Source organism: Crinia signifera, chromosome 7 (genome assembly GCF_055691185.1).
Source record: "Crinia signifera chromosome 7, ASM5569118v1, whole genome shotgun sequence".
NCBI classification, from domain to species: Eukaryota; Metazoa; Chordata; class Amphibia; order Anura; family Myobatrachidae; genus Crinia; species Crinia signifera.
Genome location: NC_139223.1, coordinates 103,174,113 through 103,192,226, shown reverse-complemented (window position 1 = coordinate 103,192,226; position 18,114 = coordinate 103,174,113). Strand labels below are relative to the sequence as shown.

General features: G+C 45.5%; 1 protein-coding gene across 1 annotated transcript in view; it reads right to left on the bottom strand.

Moving 5' to 3' along the window:
* Positions 1–18,114, bottom strand: part of PGAP1 (post-GPI attachment to proteins inositol deacylase 1) — a 466,817-nt gene that overhangs the window by 274,571 nt on the left and 174,132 nt on the right. Inside the window, exon 9 of the mRNA XM_083153565.1 lies at positions 3,877–3,932. Coding sequence (XP_083009691.1) covers positions 3,877–3,932 — 56 coding nt within the window. The remainder of the gene's footprint in view (positions 1–3,876; positions 3,933–18,114) is intronic.

Genomic DNA, 18,114 nt, shown 5'->3' with positions numbered 1-18,114 from the left:
TTTTGCGTTCCACCTCATTCCTGAGAGCGCCGCTTGCGTTCCAATGCTTCCTGAAACTATATATATAAGGCACAATAGATGTATTTCACAAAAAAATCGGAAACTGTGTACAATCAATTGATTGATTAGCGGCGTTTTATTTCAGCGGTATAGGACTAAACATGTGTGTATATATAGCTGCATGTGGACATTTGAAAAAACACGCTTCTGAAGAAGGAATACGTTCCGAAACGCATTAAGCGTGTTCATGCTTGTATTGTGGACTCGTTCATCCTAAAAGGCTTGCGGTGTGGAACCCCTGGACTGTGGCTGCCTGTTTCCAGAGCGGGGAATCCAGACTGGAGGAACTGAACATCTTATGCCTGCTGTTTGCCTGAGGAGTACCTGTCTTATGCTTTTATCAAAGTCACTCTATTGTAAGTGCGCTTCATTTATTAAATTATTTTAAACTCAACTGATCTGCACTATGTTGTGTTGTATTCTGTCTCCCCTGCATATCTCATAGGGGAGAAAAGAAGGACCTGAAAACCTATGACCTTTATTACATCAACCTGTGATTCTAGTCAATCTGTATTGGATTTTGTGTAAGTATATAAAGGTTTATCCACCTTGTAACATAGCTACCTCTGAGCGCTGACCTTTCAAATTCACTATCTTTTCTATTCCGATATAGCTTAAGCCACAAGGGCAAATAAGTTGGTAGATAATGTACCTGGAATTACATGTTAACGTATGTAATAGTTAATAGTTTACCAGATTGGGGATGATAAAATATTGTCCCCAGTATAAGGAATCTGCACGTCACACAGGTACATCTCAAACAACCCAATATTTTTGCTCTAGTGACTCTTGTGGTGGCAGAGGTATAAGTTTTTACTAACATATCACGCAAATTTCTTGAAACATGGCATTAACTGTGTATCCCCCAGTTTTAGATCTGGATTAGACACAATCCATCTGAAAAGAAAAATTTAATCTCTACATCAAACATATACATTTTTGCAAATGAGGGAGAGACCACTGCACACCCAAAGTTTTCTAGGTAAAATACATCTTTATATATATATATATATATATATATATATATATATATATATATATATATATATATATATATAGCAAAGAGGGGAGAGAACCGTCACTCAGGACTTGCTTCTGCTGCAGGGGAAAAGTTCTTGCTCCGTTGCCATAGGTCAGAAAGCTGCATGGGATGCAGCAGACAACTATAGGGCTGGGGGAGACAAAGGCACTCGGAGGCTTGTTTTATGTAGCAAAATGTGGACCAATTTTAATCCAGAAAAGGTGCTGAGCCTGTCTACGTTTCGGGGGTCAAGCCCCCGTCGTCAGGACAATGCGGCTGGTGAATAACAACATATACAACAAGTGCAAACATATATAGATGCATAATCAGTACAAACTTACCCCCACTCCGGCAACACCCCACACGTGAGCTTCACGGCTGGTCTTCCGGTATCAGGCGCCCTGTGATGACGTCACCACGTCAGGCTACGTCCATCCTCAGGTGCAACAGTACAGCCCCCGGCCGGCTGATCACGTGGGAGCGCTGTGAAGAGGGCATACAGAAAAGGGCAACTTTAAATACAATTCAAAACCAAATCATGTGTACATATCACTAAAGGCATCCTAATAACACACAATCCTAGGAGGATGCGAAAATAAAGTGAACAAACTAAATCAAAAACGAAGTGAAGGATATGTGAAACACTAGATGGCAGTCATGTTTTGTGTTTCACATATCCTTCACTTCGTTTTTGATTTAGTTTGTTCACTTTATTTTCGCATCCTCCTAGGATTGTGTGTTATTAGGATGCCTTTAGTGATATGTACACATGATTTGGTTTTGAATTGTATTTAAAGTTGCCCTTTTCTGTATGCCCTCTTCACAGCGCTCCCACGTGATCAGCCGGCCGGGGGCTGTACTGTTGCACCTGAGGATGGACGTAGCCTGACGTGGTGACGTCATCACAGGGCGCCTGATACCGGAAGACCAGCCGTGAAGCTCACGTGTGGGGTGTTGCCGGAGTGGGGGTAAGTTTGTACTGATTATGCATCTATATATGTTTGCACTTGTTGTATATGTTGTTATTCACCAGCCGCATTGTCCTGACGACGGGGGCTTGACCCCCGAAACGTAGACAGGCTCAGCACCTTTTCTGGATTAAAATTGGTCCACATTTTGCTACATAAAACAAGCCTCCGAGTGCCTTTGTCTCCCCCAGCCCTATATATATATATATATATATATATATATATATATATATATAGATATATAGAAGAGGAGAGAACAAAGACAGAGTCTGTTTCTGGAAATAATAATGAATATTTAAAATACTCATCCAAGTCCTGCAAGTCACAGCTTGTAAACAGCTAAAACAAACTGTGACTTGCAGGATGGGCTAGGACTTGATAAATACAGCCTGTATTTCATTGATACTGTACTAATGTATATATGTCAATAAACATACACTAATAAAATTGGTTTCACCCATGGAGTAATAATAGTTGGTTTACAACCCTCCAGAAAAATAAATATATTAGCTAAATAGCAGGCAGCATCGGTCCAGATGCACTGCAAAGAGCAAATAAATGCCTAATAGTGCAATGGTAGTTATATAACTGGTAATAATAATAATAATAATAATAATAATAATAATAATAATAAAGAAATAAATTGGGGTGGCCAATAAAACAGACTGAGATGTAACAGTACAGTCCGGGAAGAGGACAACACTGTGATTATATATATGTGTGGCAGTATACACATCAGCCTCCCCACAGGCAGTATTGGAACACAGTTATTAAACTTGTTTATTACACAATCCACTGAACTGCACCAACAGACTCATATGCAAATAACTGCCCATTATGCACATAAATCACTACTCGTGAATAGTACATATACTCCAGTGAGAAAGGTGTTTGATCAGAAACTGGGCACTGAGCCAATATATCCTGTGAAACCAAAAACGTTACATTAAAAAGAGCAACAGTAACGAAGCTCAGAACTTTTGGCTAGCTATAGCAATACAAAGTATCTAATCAACCAAATCTATATTGCAAATACTCAGGTATTTTACTTAAACCTACTATTCTTGTGATTAAATAAGAAAGGAAATCATAAAAACACACATACCCAGTCGTTTTTGTGGACACAGTTTATTTTAAATTATTCTTTCTTCACACTTTATCTACGAACAGTTTTTAAAATTTCGCTGTGGCAACAGAACACAATTTTAGTACTAACTAATAAAAGTTATATTTTAAATACTCATTATTATTTCCAGTGCGCCAGAAACAGACTCTTTCTTTGTTCTCTCCTCTTCTACGCTTAACCTAATAGTCTGAGGCTGCACCCCCTGTAAAAATAAAATAAATTATAACAGAAAACAATAAACTAGGGGCTGACCTAGGTCTCCCTCCCCACAACTTTTGGTACATCCTTATATACAAATTTTTTAGGGTAAGAATTAAGTATCAATAACTCAAAAATTAAAGACCCCTTTGGTCCCTCATATAAGATGTTATTCAACAAAAATGGTTCCACAGCCAGGAGTCCCTCTTCATTCAAGAGTCCCTCTTCATGCAGAATCACTCACGTTTATGGTTAGCAGCCATGGTTAGCATGGATCTTCTTCCAATCATGGAATTAACAGCAATTTGTTTAGTCATGATGTCGTATACAAAGATACTTTTGTATCCACGGATAACCACGGATACAAGGCTGGAGTAAGTTATCAACATATACCGATGTACGTTGAAATAAAGAATCTCTGACAGACACAATGAGTCTGCCTAGTGGGATCATTTTAACTTATTCATACTGTAGTTCATTCTCAGGAACTTAGATAAACTTACGTTGATAACTGTGTGTGTCCAGTTAGTTGTTTCGACATAAATCAACATTGAAGACTCTAGAAAAGAATCATATGTCACATTAATCATTTCAAATGATACAGACACACACACACACATAAATAAATATATATATCTGGAAAAATGAGAACGGGTGCTCGATAGTGCATGCAAATGTTTTAAAATGTTTTATGCACTATTGAGTGCCCCTTCTCATTTTATCCAGATATCTATCACCTGTTGGATGCAGGTTATACTGCGGTTGGGGAACGGAGCAGCTGGGTCTAATCACCTAAGTGATGGTAGACTATGCACGCATAAGGGTGGAATAAACATGATCACTTGCCTATGTAAAACAAGGTGAAAAATGTATACATAGTGGTAACACCAACCTAGCTGACATCCACCAACAGGTCACAAAACTGAAGTGACACAATAATATGGTGAACAAACCAATATTAAACCGTGCTAGTACTAATGCTAATATATTTCTAATATTCGCCACACCTACTAGAAAAATGTATGTTGCAAATAAAACCATCAACCCATTAAAACATGGTGAATAAATGACACAAAAACTGTGCCGACCACACACACATTGTGTGCCAGCTCTACTGCCAATGTTTGCCCACACACACACTGTGGCAAATATTAATAATCACTGACACCAATCTATGTGGAACCCTTGTGGTAGATATATCAATACCAAAGAAAGAACATATGTTGAAAATAAAAATGTTAACCAATTAACGGGAATTAACAATAGAAAGCACACAGACCACCCTATTACCCACTGAACCTAACCCTTTGCTAAATACCAAACTAACCCTCAAACAAAACTCAAACCAAACCCTCAAACAAAATAAAACCCAGTGACACATATACTTTTAATGGGTCATATGAAAGGTCTCCCACTCATATATCCAATAAGAAAGGATAGATACAATTAAAATTTTGTTTCTGTCTTGGACTCCAAGAAGAGAAACAATTGTAAGCAATACAAACTCCCCAGGAAAGACTAGTCTGAGCTCAATGTGAAATAAGGCTATCAGGGGTTAAAGTGAGCTTGAACGGGGCGAAACTGCGTTCTGTCAGTTACATTTTGGAGGCGGAACGGTTCCGACTCCGTCAGGTCACCTTGCCCCACTGTCTGTAAAGCCTGACCATTATGCAGAGTAGTCTGCGCCTCAGTAAGGAAGGAACCGGGCAGCCATCTAAACAGCATCCAGCTGCATTTGCAAGCAAGGTGCTGCTGCTGCGAGTCAGAGCCAATCAGAGTATATTTACCGGCAGCCAGGCCATGGCCCCCCTGATTGGCTGTTGAGCACTGATGTGCAGGGCAGCACTACATTTGAAATGGCAGCAGGATGGCTACTGCACTATCCGGCTGTCTCCATCGCCCATACACCTGACCTGAGAGCTGCTCTCCAGGAGATCTGCTGTGTACACGCGGAGCAGCGCTCCACTCCCCGGACTGTGGCCCCCATATAATATAAAGATGGAGCGGAAGATTTATCCCACCGAAGTCCAGCAGACCTAATGCTTGCACACGTAGTGCTCTCTGCCCCCTCTCTTACTATCTTTCTGCCCGCTATTTCTCTCCCTGACATTCTACTCCTCTCATTCTCTATACCTAGCAACTACCCCTCTTTCTCCCTCCCTGGCCACCACTACCCCTCTATTCCTGGTAACCCCCCCCCCCTCTATTGTAACACTAAAGAAATTATAAGAATAACTTATTTGTGCCATATCTATTCATTGCACGAGTGACCAATGAAGGACGTTATCTAGGACTCTAGGATTTAGGTTTGAGTCCATTTTCTTCTCCCTCAAACCCTTTCTATTGCTTCCCCCTCCCACTCCTTTCTTTTGCTCTCCTCCCTGTCTCTCTCTTGATACCCTCTCTCTTTCCATTACATCCATCTATCTTTCTTTATCTCTCCTCCTCTCTGTGTCCACTCTCTCTGACACCCGTGGCAGGATGTAATAGCATACAAGTTTCAAGTGGGTGGGGGAATCCACCCCCTGCAGCTGCTTCTCCAGGATGGTCTCTCTGGCATCTACCTGGCAGTGTCTTATCGGGTACACTGCAGCCAGCACAGAACAGTGCCAAACCACACCACAGTAATGCCGGCGACAACATGCTGCTCGTTCCCTCAGACGGGGAAAAAAAACGGGAGAACAATGTCCTGATTTAAATGAAATGAGGATACTACCTTAGGTAGAAAATTAGGTACTGTTCTGAGCAAAGCCCTGTCATCATGGAAAATCAAAAACAGTGACTTGCAGGACAAGGCACCCAACTCTGACACAAGCCTAGCTGAGGCAATGGTCAATAAAAAGGCAAGTTTCCAAGAAACATATTTGAGATCAGCCGATCTCAGTGGCTCAAAAGGAGGTTTTGCAACACAGACAGAACAAGAGACAAATCCCACGGTGCCACTGGCTGTCTGTATGGGGGTTTAATCCTGGTCACACCCTGTAAAAAAGTCTGAACCTCTGGTAACAGAGCCACCCTTTTTTGAAAGAAAATGGATAGTGCAGAAATCTGCACTTTCAAAGACTGTAAGCTAAGTCCAGACGAAAGGCCATCCTGTAGAATCTCCAGGAGCCTTGCTATCCTTAACCTAGATGTGTGAACTCTCTGTCGTTCAAATCACCTGATGTAAATCTTCCAGACCCGATGGTAATTGGCTGCTGACACCGGTTTTTGAGCCCTGAGCATGGTCTGTATAACCGCTTCCGATAAGCCCTTCTTTTTTAATAAGGAGGTCTCATAAGTCATGCCGTCAAATTGAGACGAGCTAGGTCCAGCTGTAGGAACAGTCCTTGTCTTAGCAAATCCAGATGAAGAGGTAGTTTCCACGAGTCCATCGGCAATCTAAGTATGTCTGAGTAGCATGACCTCCTGGGCCAATCTAGTGCAATCAGTATGGCTAGTAAACTCAGGGCCAGCGCTACCCACTCAGCAGAGGATGCAAAGCAGGTAGGCGCCAGGCAGGAGAGGCGCTGTCCCTGCTGTGCATCCCCTGCTGTCTCTGTGGCTGCCGAGCCTGGAGGCACAGAGCTCCCTCCAGGCTCCTAAACATCATGTCACTCACTGGTCAGCAGTACGGATGAAAAGGGGCGGAGCTACGAGGGAGCAAGACTGAAGACAGTGGACACAGGAGAGGATGAGCTGCCAGGATACTAAAGAGTGAGTGTACTATGTCGGCAATTGATGTGGGCATGTCTATAGGTAGTGCTACTAATGTCAGCAACTGGTGTGGGCACTTGTATAGGCAGCGCTACTAATGTCGGCAACTGGTGTGGGCACGTGTGTTGTCAGTGCTACTAATGTCAGGAACTGGTGTAGGCACGTGTATAGTCAGCAAGAAAAAGTGGTTGTGGTACCAACCTATTAGGCGCTTTTGATGGGGTGATTTGTAGTGCGGCTACTAAGAAAGGGGGTGAGAGTCCCTTTAACAAAACCAAGCTAAAAAAGGAAAAGTAGTAGCGCTAGACAGTAAATAGAAAAAATTGACAGGGTTTAATAAACACAAAAGAGGATTTTGGTACTCACCGATAAATCCATTTCTCTGAATCAGCAGGAGACACTGGAGATTACATCGGGTTTAGAGCTGGGAATGCTGGGAGCTAGGCACACTAAATTTGTTTCAGGGCAGGCTGGCTCCTCCCCTCTAAGACCCATCATACCCCCAGTTAGGAAATTGTCCTACTCGAGGAGATGGTAACGAAAAAACATAATTATACAACTAGAATACAACAACTTGCATACAACAGTCATATTTAACTTTATGAACAGACCGGGCCTGAACTGGCCCCACAACCAACAGGATCAAGAGCTGGGAGGGCGTCCAGTGTCTCCTGCTGATTCAGAGAAATGGATTTATCGGTGAGTACCAAAATCCTCTTTTCTCTCTCATGCAGCAGGAGACACTGGAGATTACATCGGGGAGGTACCAAAGACCGTTCCCCGGGCGGGTGAGCTCTGTGGATCCTGTAACACCAACCGACCAAAATTTGTCGCCGGTGTTGCAAAGGTGTCAAATTTGTAAAAGCGAACAAACGTGTTCACTGATGACCATGTGGCTGCCCTACAAAGCTGAGATGCAGAAGCCCCTCGCCTGGCAGCCCAAGAAGTACTTACTGACCTGGTTGAATGTGCTGTCACCACTGACGGCGGAGTCTTTCCAGCATGGATGTATGCTTGCCGAATGGTCAGCCGAATCCATCTGGCCAGTGTCTGCTTTGACGCTGGCCATCCTCTGCGGAAAGCATCGTATAGAACGAACAAACAATCCGATTTTCTGATCTGTGCAGTTCTTTTGACATAAATCTTAAGAGCTCTAACTACGTCCAAGGAAGATTGAGACGTAGGAGCACCTTGGAAAGAAGGGACTACTATCGGTTGATTTATGTGGTAAGAGGACACTACCTTAGGTAGAAAAGACGGTTGAGTCCTCAATTCTGCTCTGTCTTCGTGGAATACTAAATATGGTGCTTTGCATGATAGTGCACTCAGCTCGGATACACGCCGTGCTGATGCCAAAGCGAGCAAGAGTACAGTTTTCCAGACTAGAGATTTTAACGGAACCTCTTCCAGAGGTTCGAACATTTCTGATTGTAGGAATGCCAGGACTAAATTTAAGTCCCACGGCGGAGCCGGTGGAACGAAGGGAGGTTGTATCCTAAGAACCCCCTGTAAGAAAGTTTGAATCTCCGGAAGGAGGGCCAACCTCCTTTGGAATAGTATCGACAGTGCAGAGATCTGTACTTTAAGTGACCCTAGGCGGAGGCCACCGTCTAGGCCTCTTTGAAGGAATAGTAAGAGCCTGGATAATTTGAATATCCGAAACGGCCACCTCTTGCTTGTGCACCACTCGGCATACGATCTCCAAATGCGATGGTAGTGAGCAGCTGAAGATGGTTTGCGCGCCTTTAACATAGTGGGGATGACTGTCCTTGGAATCCCCTTTTCCTTCAGGACGTCGGATTCAATAGCCACGCCGTCAAATGGAGGGAGGCTAGGTGTTGATGATGGAATGGACCTTGTAGCAAAAGGTCGTGTCTCTGCGGTAGAGGGTATGGTTGATCGGCTAGCATTTGTTGGATGTCCGAGAACCAACTTCTCCGTGGCCAAAACGGAGCGATTAGAATTGCCTGTGTTCTTTCCCTTTTTAGCTTCTTTAGCACCTGTCCCAGTAAGGGCAGAGGTGGGAATAGATACACCAGGTTGAACGTCCATGGAATTGCCAATGCGTCTGTTGCTATGGCCCCTGGATCTCTTGTTCTTGCTACGTACCTTGGCAGGAGATGATTTTTTCTTGACGCCATTAGGTCGACTTCGGGAGTTCCCCATCTCTCTGTGAGTTCCAGAAACACCTCGGGGTGTAGTGACCACTCCCCCGGGTGTAGATCCTCCCTGCTGAGGAAATCTGCTTCTAGATTTTCTACACCCGGGATGAATATGGCTATCAGATGTACCTGCCAATTCTCCGCCCACTGGAGGATTCTGGTGACCTCTATCATTGCTTGTCGGCTCTTTGTGCCGCCCTGTCGATTTACATACGCTACTGCTGTTGCGTTGTCTGATTGGATCTTTACAGACCTCCCTTGTAGGAGATCCTGTGCTTCTATCAGGGCGTTGTAGATTGCCCTTAGTTCTAGGACGTTGATCGACAATAGACTTTCTTCTGCACTCCATCGCCCTTGAAGTCGAAGGTGAAGTACCACTGCACCCCACCCTCGAAGACTGGCATCCGTTGTCAATAGGATCCAATCCCATATTGCAAATCGGCGCCCCTGTCTGAGATGGTCGGAGTGGAGCCACCACAATAGGGCGTGGCGGGCTCGAGTGGATAATTGGATCTGTCTGTATAGCAACAGATGCGAGCCCGCTCCTTTCCTCAGTAGGTCTAACTGGAAAGGCCTTGAGTGGAAGCGCCCCCACGTTATGGCTGGGAATGCTGCCACCATCTTCCAAAGAAGCTTTACGCACAGGTGTAGTTGTACTCGACGGTGACTCAGGGTCTGTCGAATGAGCCTCTGTATGTCGCTGATCTTGTCGTCCGGCAGAAATACTCTCCTCTCTCTTGTGTCCAGCCAGAGTCCCAGGAACAGGATCCTCTGTGTTGGTCGGAGTGATGACTTCTTGAAGTTGATGATCCAGCCCAGCTTGGTTAGGGTTTGGACCGTCAACAGGGCATGCTGTTCCAGTACTGCTGGAGATGGTGCTTTGACGAGTAAATCGTCTAAATATGGTATTATAGTGACCCCTTGGTTCCGGAGGTACGCTATAATGATCGACAGTGTCTTTGTGAAGACCCTGGGTGCCGATGATAATCCGAAGGGCAGGGCCCTGAACTGAAAATGCTCCTTGCCTATAGCAAATCTCAGATAAGCTTGATGAGGCCTCCATATTGGTATATGAAGATAGGCATCCTTGATGTCCAGCGAGAGCATGTACTCGTTGTGTTCCAAGGATGCTATGACGGAGTGAATAGACTCCATCTTGAAGGGTTGGTAGGCCACCATCAGGTTTAGAGATTTGAGGTTTAGGATGGGTCGTACTGACCCATCCGGTTTGGGCACTACAAAGAGATTGGAGTAGTATCCCTTGCTCCTTTGAGTAGAAGGCACTGGGATGATTACCTGAGCCGCAAGTAAGGTGTCTACTGCACTCTGAAGTGCCATCCTCTTGTCTTGTGCAGTGGGGAGAGCTGTAGTGAAGAATCGAGTGGGGGGAGGAAAATCGAATTGAATCCGATAACCCTCTGAAATTAGGCTGCGAACCCAAGGGTCCTCTGTTAGAGAGAACCACTGGGTTCTGAAGTCCAGTAGCCTTGCCCCCACTATAGATTCTCCTAAGAAAGCTTGCAAATTGTCATGCCACTGGTTTCTGAGCTTGTTTGGGCTCTGTACGGGTGACAGTGGCCTGAGGTCTACTTCTGGCACGAGTACCTCTAGTGGAGTGGAAACCTCGTCCCCTTCCTCGAAAGGAATTTTGTGGGCGAAAGGAATTAAATGACTGGAACGATGGCCCTGTGTATTGGCGTCTAGCAGGTGGAGGTGCTGTTGGCAGGAAAGCAGATTTGCCACCTGTTGCTTGGGCTATCCACTTGTCCAATTCTGGGCCAAAAAGGACCTCTCCCGTGAACGGGAGCCCTTCTACAGCCCTCTTAGATTCAGCATCGGCCTGCCAGGAGCGGAGCCATAAAGCTCGTCTGGCGGATATTGCGTTAGCTGAAATGCGTGCGGATATCAAAGAGATATCTCTGGCCGCTTCTCCTAAATAGTTAGCTGACTCTTTTATGTGTTCCGCCAGTTGTCTAATTTCTTCTGGAGGTATACCTGAGTCTAGTCCTTCAATAATCATGTCCGCCCACTTGGCATTGGCCTTGTTTACCCAGGCAGAGACAATAGCTGGTCTGAGTTGGGCCCCAGCCGCCATGTAAATGGTTTTTAGGGTGGACTCTAACTTACGGTCTGACGGGTCCTTTAAGGAGCATGCGCCAGGGACCGGTAGAGTGGTCTTTTTTGATAATCTGGACACCGATGCATCCACTGGAGGTGGGGTCTCCCATTTTCCTAGGGCAGAAACTTCAAAGGGATAGACTACTGGAAAACGTTTTGGCATTTGGAAACGTTTGTCAGGCTGCTTCCATGCTGCTAACAATTTATCCTGGTTTGGACAGGGGAAAACTATGGAGGATTTCTTTGTTTGTCCAAACAGGTCGAACTCCTGTGGTTCTGGAGTTGGATCCTCTGGTAATTTTAACACTTGTTTTACCGCCACAATAAGAGCTTCCACTCCCATGTGAGTGGGTTCAGGCTCAGGTTCTGGAAGAACTTCCTGTACCTCTTCCCATTCTCCCTCCTCCATTTCATTATAAGGAGCATGATCCTCCTCTGAATCACCCTCCCCTTCAGAGTACACAACCTGTAAAGGACGCTTTTGTCTCACAGGTGCTGTTCTTTGGGGATTTTGCATGGATGTAGCCAGGGTGTCTACAGATCTAGCTAGAGTAGTCACCCATGGAGGCTCAGCACTACGGTTCTCTGCTAATTCTGCAGATAACCTTTCCATGGTACCTGACAACAGAGATACCCATTTTGGTGTGGGTGCTTCCCCTGAATCACCTGCCTGGGAAGACGGTGGAGAAACAGTGCAGGCTTTGCATAAATTAGTCTTTCCATCAGCCGAGTGCTGTGTAAATCTAGCATTACACACAGTACAGACATATAGCTTCTGTGAAGCCTTGGTACTTGATTTGCTGGTCATGATTTCAGCACAAACCCGGTCTGATAGTATACAGATATCTGTACTCACACACACACACACACACACCAAAAGGACACACAGTACAGATATGTTACTGGGGTGTTGGGTCCTGGAGGTTAAAAACTACCACCTATTGCCCCGTACTGTCCTCACTGGGACAAATAATTTTCCCCACACTACTGCGCTGTGTAGCCCGATGCTGCTGAACACCTATAGGGAGAAGCAGACATTAACAGGGCTTTTGCGTGTGTGTTGTGGCCGCGCCATGCCGCTTACAAACAGCCTCAGGCTTCTTCCCGCCTGCACCCTCACCCAAAATGGCGGCTTCCCGCGCTCCCTCCGACGCGCTGCTGAGGGCTCCAGCCGCGCATCTGTCACTAAACCTCCGACGAGCACCTCTGCGTGCACCGCCGGAGACCGGGGAAGCGCGGCTCTGACCCCCGCTGCCGTCTTAGGGAAAGCGCGCGGTCGCGATGCAGCGGTACTCACTGTGTCTGTGTCTGACGGTCCCTTCGTAGGCGGCCGCAGGAACACTGGAAGGTCTGGCAGATGCCTTTAGTGAGGCTCTGACAGGCTGCTTGGTATAACCAAGGGCGCAGGACACCCGGACCCACACTTTTAAGTGAAGCAGGGAAGGGTTCCTTTCTTTTAAATATCTTCACTTCTGGAGCAGTGTAAAAACTGTGACCAGCTCCCGTGGCACAATTTTCTAACTGGGGGTATGATGGGTCTTAGAGGGGAGGAGCCAGCCTGCCCTGAAACAAATTTAGTGTGCCTAGCTCCCAGCATTCCCAGCTCTAAACCCGATGTAATCTCCAGTGTCTCCTGCTGCATGAGAGAGAAATTAAAATTGCACAGTATTAATAAGCATATGTGAAGGCTTTGGCACCTATTGGGCTACTTGATAAGGTGGTCCATTCCTAGTACACCGCCAATTAGTGTTCCAGATAAATGTCCGGATGGGTTAAGTATTCAAGGTGAAGGTATAGTTACCGCAGGGAAATGTCCAAATGAAGATAATTGATCCTTGGCAAGGAAAGAAATAACTGCAGGAGTCTTCAGATGGATTGTGTAGAATTCCCAAGTGGTGATGCGGATAGGGATGTAAGCAAAGTGAGCTCCGGTGGCGGCTGGTCTGGGCCAATGATGGAGAAAGTAGCAATGTGGTTGCCAAAGTGCCTTATCCTAGGATAAGAGGGATAAAGAGGGGTGTAGTGGGTCGCACAAGACACAATAATACAGAAGGTGGACCCCCTGAATTATGGTATTCTGAATTTCATTTAAACGTACGGGGGTGTGCTACCTCGGACATGGGAGTTAACAGGAAATGAGAAAAAGAAAAAAAGGATGTCCTGTATCGGTGCACCAAGATAAAAGAGAATAATAAAAGTTATATTTTATTTCTTAAGAACTGCGAGATAAAATTGCATATAATAACAAACAAGGGTGGGGTGTAACACACTTTAAAACCAAGGTGGCAGGCAGACGCTTGTAGTAGGGTATAGTGTATGTACTGATTTCACTTAGAACGGTGTGCTCTTGGTCCGTACAGAATTAACTGACAGACCCACTATTGATACTGGTAATATGAGCGGGTTAATAAACCTCTTTAATGGATGCTCTGATTACCGCAATATCGCTTGTGCCAGCTGGGTTAAAGCATCAGTGGGAACGTGGTGGCAGGGTGGCAGGGGATTAATATACACTTGATTTACACAGTGTATAATCCCTTTCTAAGCCACTGTCCCTAGTGCTGTTCGCCCACTGTGGACACACTCAATCAGATAGAAAAGTGATCTCCCATCGGCTAGAATGCCTGCCTAGTAGGGGAGTCTGTGTGCTAGATAGAGGTGCCGCCTGGGTAATTTCACAGTGCTAGTCCCGTGGAGTCACCTCCAAAAGGACCTAGCTGGCTGCAGTGAACGCCCTTAGAAGGGCTATAGCGGTAGGGCACTAGTTCAACAAATAACACATCAATATGAAAAATAATAAACAACTACAAACATCTGCCCGCGCACCGCTAGCCGGCACGCGCTTTGCAGATTTCAGCTTCCTCAGGGCCAACCTGCCTGAGTGATTACAAGGGATTATATACCATTAGTACTGTGGTATGCTCCAATCGTAATGCGTCTGGAAGGACGCACCCCCGGGAAGTCTGGCGGGAAGTGCAGTCCTATAGTGTGACCCGCTGCTCGGCGGGCCCCCGTAAGGTGTCCTGTAAGTTCAAGTATTGAATGTTGTTGCCATGGTTAACATCTAGGCGTGTGTCCATAGGTGGGCGCGTCTATGACGTGCGTCCTTCCTTGTCCGCTCGCATATGACTGGGCATAATATTATTTGCGGTTGGCATGGTTACCGATCGTCATTGGTTGTGTGTGGTCAGATGCGGGCGCATCCATGACGTGCATCCGTTCTGATCCTATCACGTTCTATTATTAGGCGTCAGGTTGCCATGGTTATCATGTCTGGCTTGTTTTGATTTTCTACGGTGCTACCGTCATGAGATTTGGGGTAAGGTCTCTGTTCATATGTCAATCCTCGTACCTGTGATGTCCCACAACTCTTCCAAATTGGCTGAAGGATATAGGTGGCGATCTCTAATATTAATATAAACCTGTGGGTAGGATGAATGTGACAGAATGCTGTCATATGTGAATATGCATTGAATGACGTATTTGTGGTTGTAGTGAGGGTGATAAAGAATGCGGCCGCACATTATTGAGGTATATGTGTGAAATGTGGAACGGGATATTGATACTCAGGGCAGATGTGCTGTGTTGAACGTGTATTGTTGCACTATAGGAGCTGTGTGAAATAATGAGTTATCTCTGAAGAATGGGTGCGTATACAGAAAATGTAAAAACATGTGTCACACAGAACAATGAAAAATAAGAAATAATTTCAACAGGGTGAGAACACGTGCAGTGTATAGCAGCTAAGTGAATATGGTCAGAGCCGGTGGCTAATACGTGGTGATATTAGTTTCACCAAAAAATTACACATAATATCGTGAAGGTGAATATGGACAATGAGAGGGGAATATTTATTTATGAGAATCATGCTGGGATGTTCTCTAGTAGGTATCCCTCAAGTAATGGGGTCAGTGAGGTATCCAAACAAAGGGAAGAAAAATTACACATAATATCGTGAAAATAAATATGAACAATGAGAGGGAAGAATTTTTTTAAAATAATATATTTATGATAATGATGCTGTGATGTTCTCTGGTAAGTATCCCTTGCGCAATAGCATCAATAAGGTATCCAGAAAAGGAAGAAAAGGAGGGTATATTGGAGTCTTGATACAAGTTATAGGAATTCATCTTGGATGCTCCTCCCCGAAAGGACGAGCAAAAGGACGGCTTGAATACTCCAAACTTGGACCCTGTACTCTTGGATGTGGTAGGGAGTAATGTACTCTTACCACCAGTAGCCTGCTTCGTAATGGCTTCCAGTTCAGAACCTAACAATAACTCACCCTTAAACGGCAAGGTTTCCAGGGACTTTTTTGATTCGCTATCAGCATCCCAAGCTTTTAGCCAAAGAGCACTTCTAGCAGTAACAGAGGTGACAGACACTCTGGACGCCATCTTAGCTCCTTCCTCAACGGCCTCACAAACATACTCTCAGGCACATCTCAACTTTTCAGCCAGTATGAAAGATTTAGAATTTTGGTGAAGCTGACTACTCAGATCCTCTGCCCACTTGACCATTGCTTTTGCAACCAATGCAGAGGCAATAATGGGACGCAGCGTGATTCCTACACCTTCAAAGATAGCTTTTAAACAATTTTCTACCTTTTTGTCCACTGGATCTTTAAAGGCAGTGCCCCCTTAAACAGGTAATGCTGTGGATTTAGACAGTCTAGCAACCAATGCATCCAACCATTGGGCTTTTTTCCATAACTTGCTATGTTCCTCCGGCATGGGGTACATATTAGCATATTTCTTAGCCATTAATAGCCTCTTGTCAGGAGTCTTTCCTGCTTCACTCAATAAAGAAATCATTCCCTCATCAGATCGGAAACACACAGGGTCCCTGCAACACTTTTTAAAGACACAGTGTGCAGGAGTTTTTTCCTCATCTGAAAGATTCAGAGTTTGTTTTACAGCCACAATCAAATCCTCAATGCCAGAAGCTAAGGCTTCAGCTTCATCACTCCTGTCTCAACTCCAATTCTCCTCACACACACACCATCATCCTCAGAATCTCCCTGTTAGAGGGGTGGTGTAGAAACACTATCATCAGAGGATTTAGTGAACTGCTCCATCAAGGCTATCATTTTATGAACTCCCTGAGCAGTATCTTGCATAGCTTGCAACAAAATGGGGTCCCCCTGAGCCGAGGTAACTGACCCCCCAGAAACCTGAGAAGAGGGGAAATGGCCAGGAGACCCTAACAAGGAGTCCTTCTGTCTATTCAAAGCCTCTGTTAAGGCATTCATAGACCTGCCTAACGCCACAGCCCAGGTTGGCTCAGCTATCTCAGTTCTGGGGGGGGCGGGACCCACTGGGAACAGCTTCACAGGAAGGGCATAAATTCCCCTGGTCCTCTTGTTCACATGTAAATTTTGCTTCACATTTTTTTCAATACTTAACCATGGTCAGCGCTCCCTCCTCCATTGCAGCAGAAGTGAACCCTTCACCAATGCAAATAACACAATGTAAAATGACAGGCACCGCTCAGAGCAATGTATCAGAATACTTATCTTGTGCTGTCTTCCTGTCAGCGATCAGCGAGGGAAGCGCTTCTCAGAAGAAACTGTAGTCTGTGTAGTAAATCACCGTCAGCTCCGCAGCACGGAGAAAAGGCGCCAAAAACACAGTGCAGGAAGAGACCAAGTCTGTGCTTCAGCGGGGAGACTAGCCTATTTGGCGCTTTCACCCCCTTCAGCCGCTCCCACTGTTGTCTCTTCTTACCTCCGTGTGTCTCCCTTCATATGGGATCACTTGGAGTTGTCCGGCAGCACCAGACTCCTGTAAAAGACTTTAACTCCATGGCGGGATTTCAGTCTTTAAGCCTTTCCAAGATGGCGGCAGCCATCGCGGGGGGTCCGTCCCCCAATATCCCCTTCTGTAAGGAGCCGGTTAGGACACCCCCGGGGCCCAGGAAAACCTCTATTGATGAGAGGTTAAGCGCTGTGCAGAGGGAGTAAAAAGTGTCCCTCTGCGCAGAGAGAGCTGACAGGACACGCTTCTGTCAGCCTCTGCTGCACTCTAAGTGTGTGTGAACTTCAGTATGAAGTAACACACTGGAAAACCTGCTCTAAGCTAGTGAATTAATAAAATAATAAAAACCTAACTATCTTTAGCAAAAATCCAAAGAAAATACTGCAGCTGCGAAGCATAGCACCCACTCCTGTGGGCACCTAAAACTAACTGAAGCATTATGGGATGCAGTAGGGAGGAGCCTGCTCCCAAAGACTTTGAAGCATAGGTGCCTGGCTCCTGCGGACCCCTCCTACATCCCATCGTGACACCGCTGTGTCACCGGACTGGACGAAAGAGAAATGTTGGGCATTACCATGTGTGGCATATTGTGCAATGGGCATTGCGGTGTGTGGCATAATGTGTAATTGGTAATGCCCTAAATTTTTCTGCGTGCCTACGGAGCGCATTGTTCAGTTTTCTTTGGTTATTTTGCTATGTGGAGCACCATTTTACCATATATACTTGAGTATAAGCCGAGTTTTCCAGCCCTTTTTTTTTGGCTGAAAAAGCCCTACTCGGCTTATACTCGAGTGTGGGTTTGGGGCAGTAGTGTGTTACCTGTTAGCATCCCAGCACTGCACAGTGGCATCATGTGCCCAGCGCATATGAAATCTAAGACCAGACACTGCCCAGCGTGTGCTGACCGTCGCTTCCCTGGCTGCCGGAAGCTCAGCGACGGAAGAGTTAACATCCTCTGCAGTTGGTCGGCTGGCTGTCTCCATGTTACTGAGCCGCACTAGGTAACAGA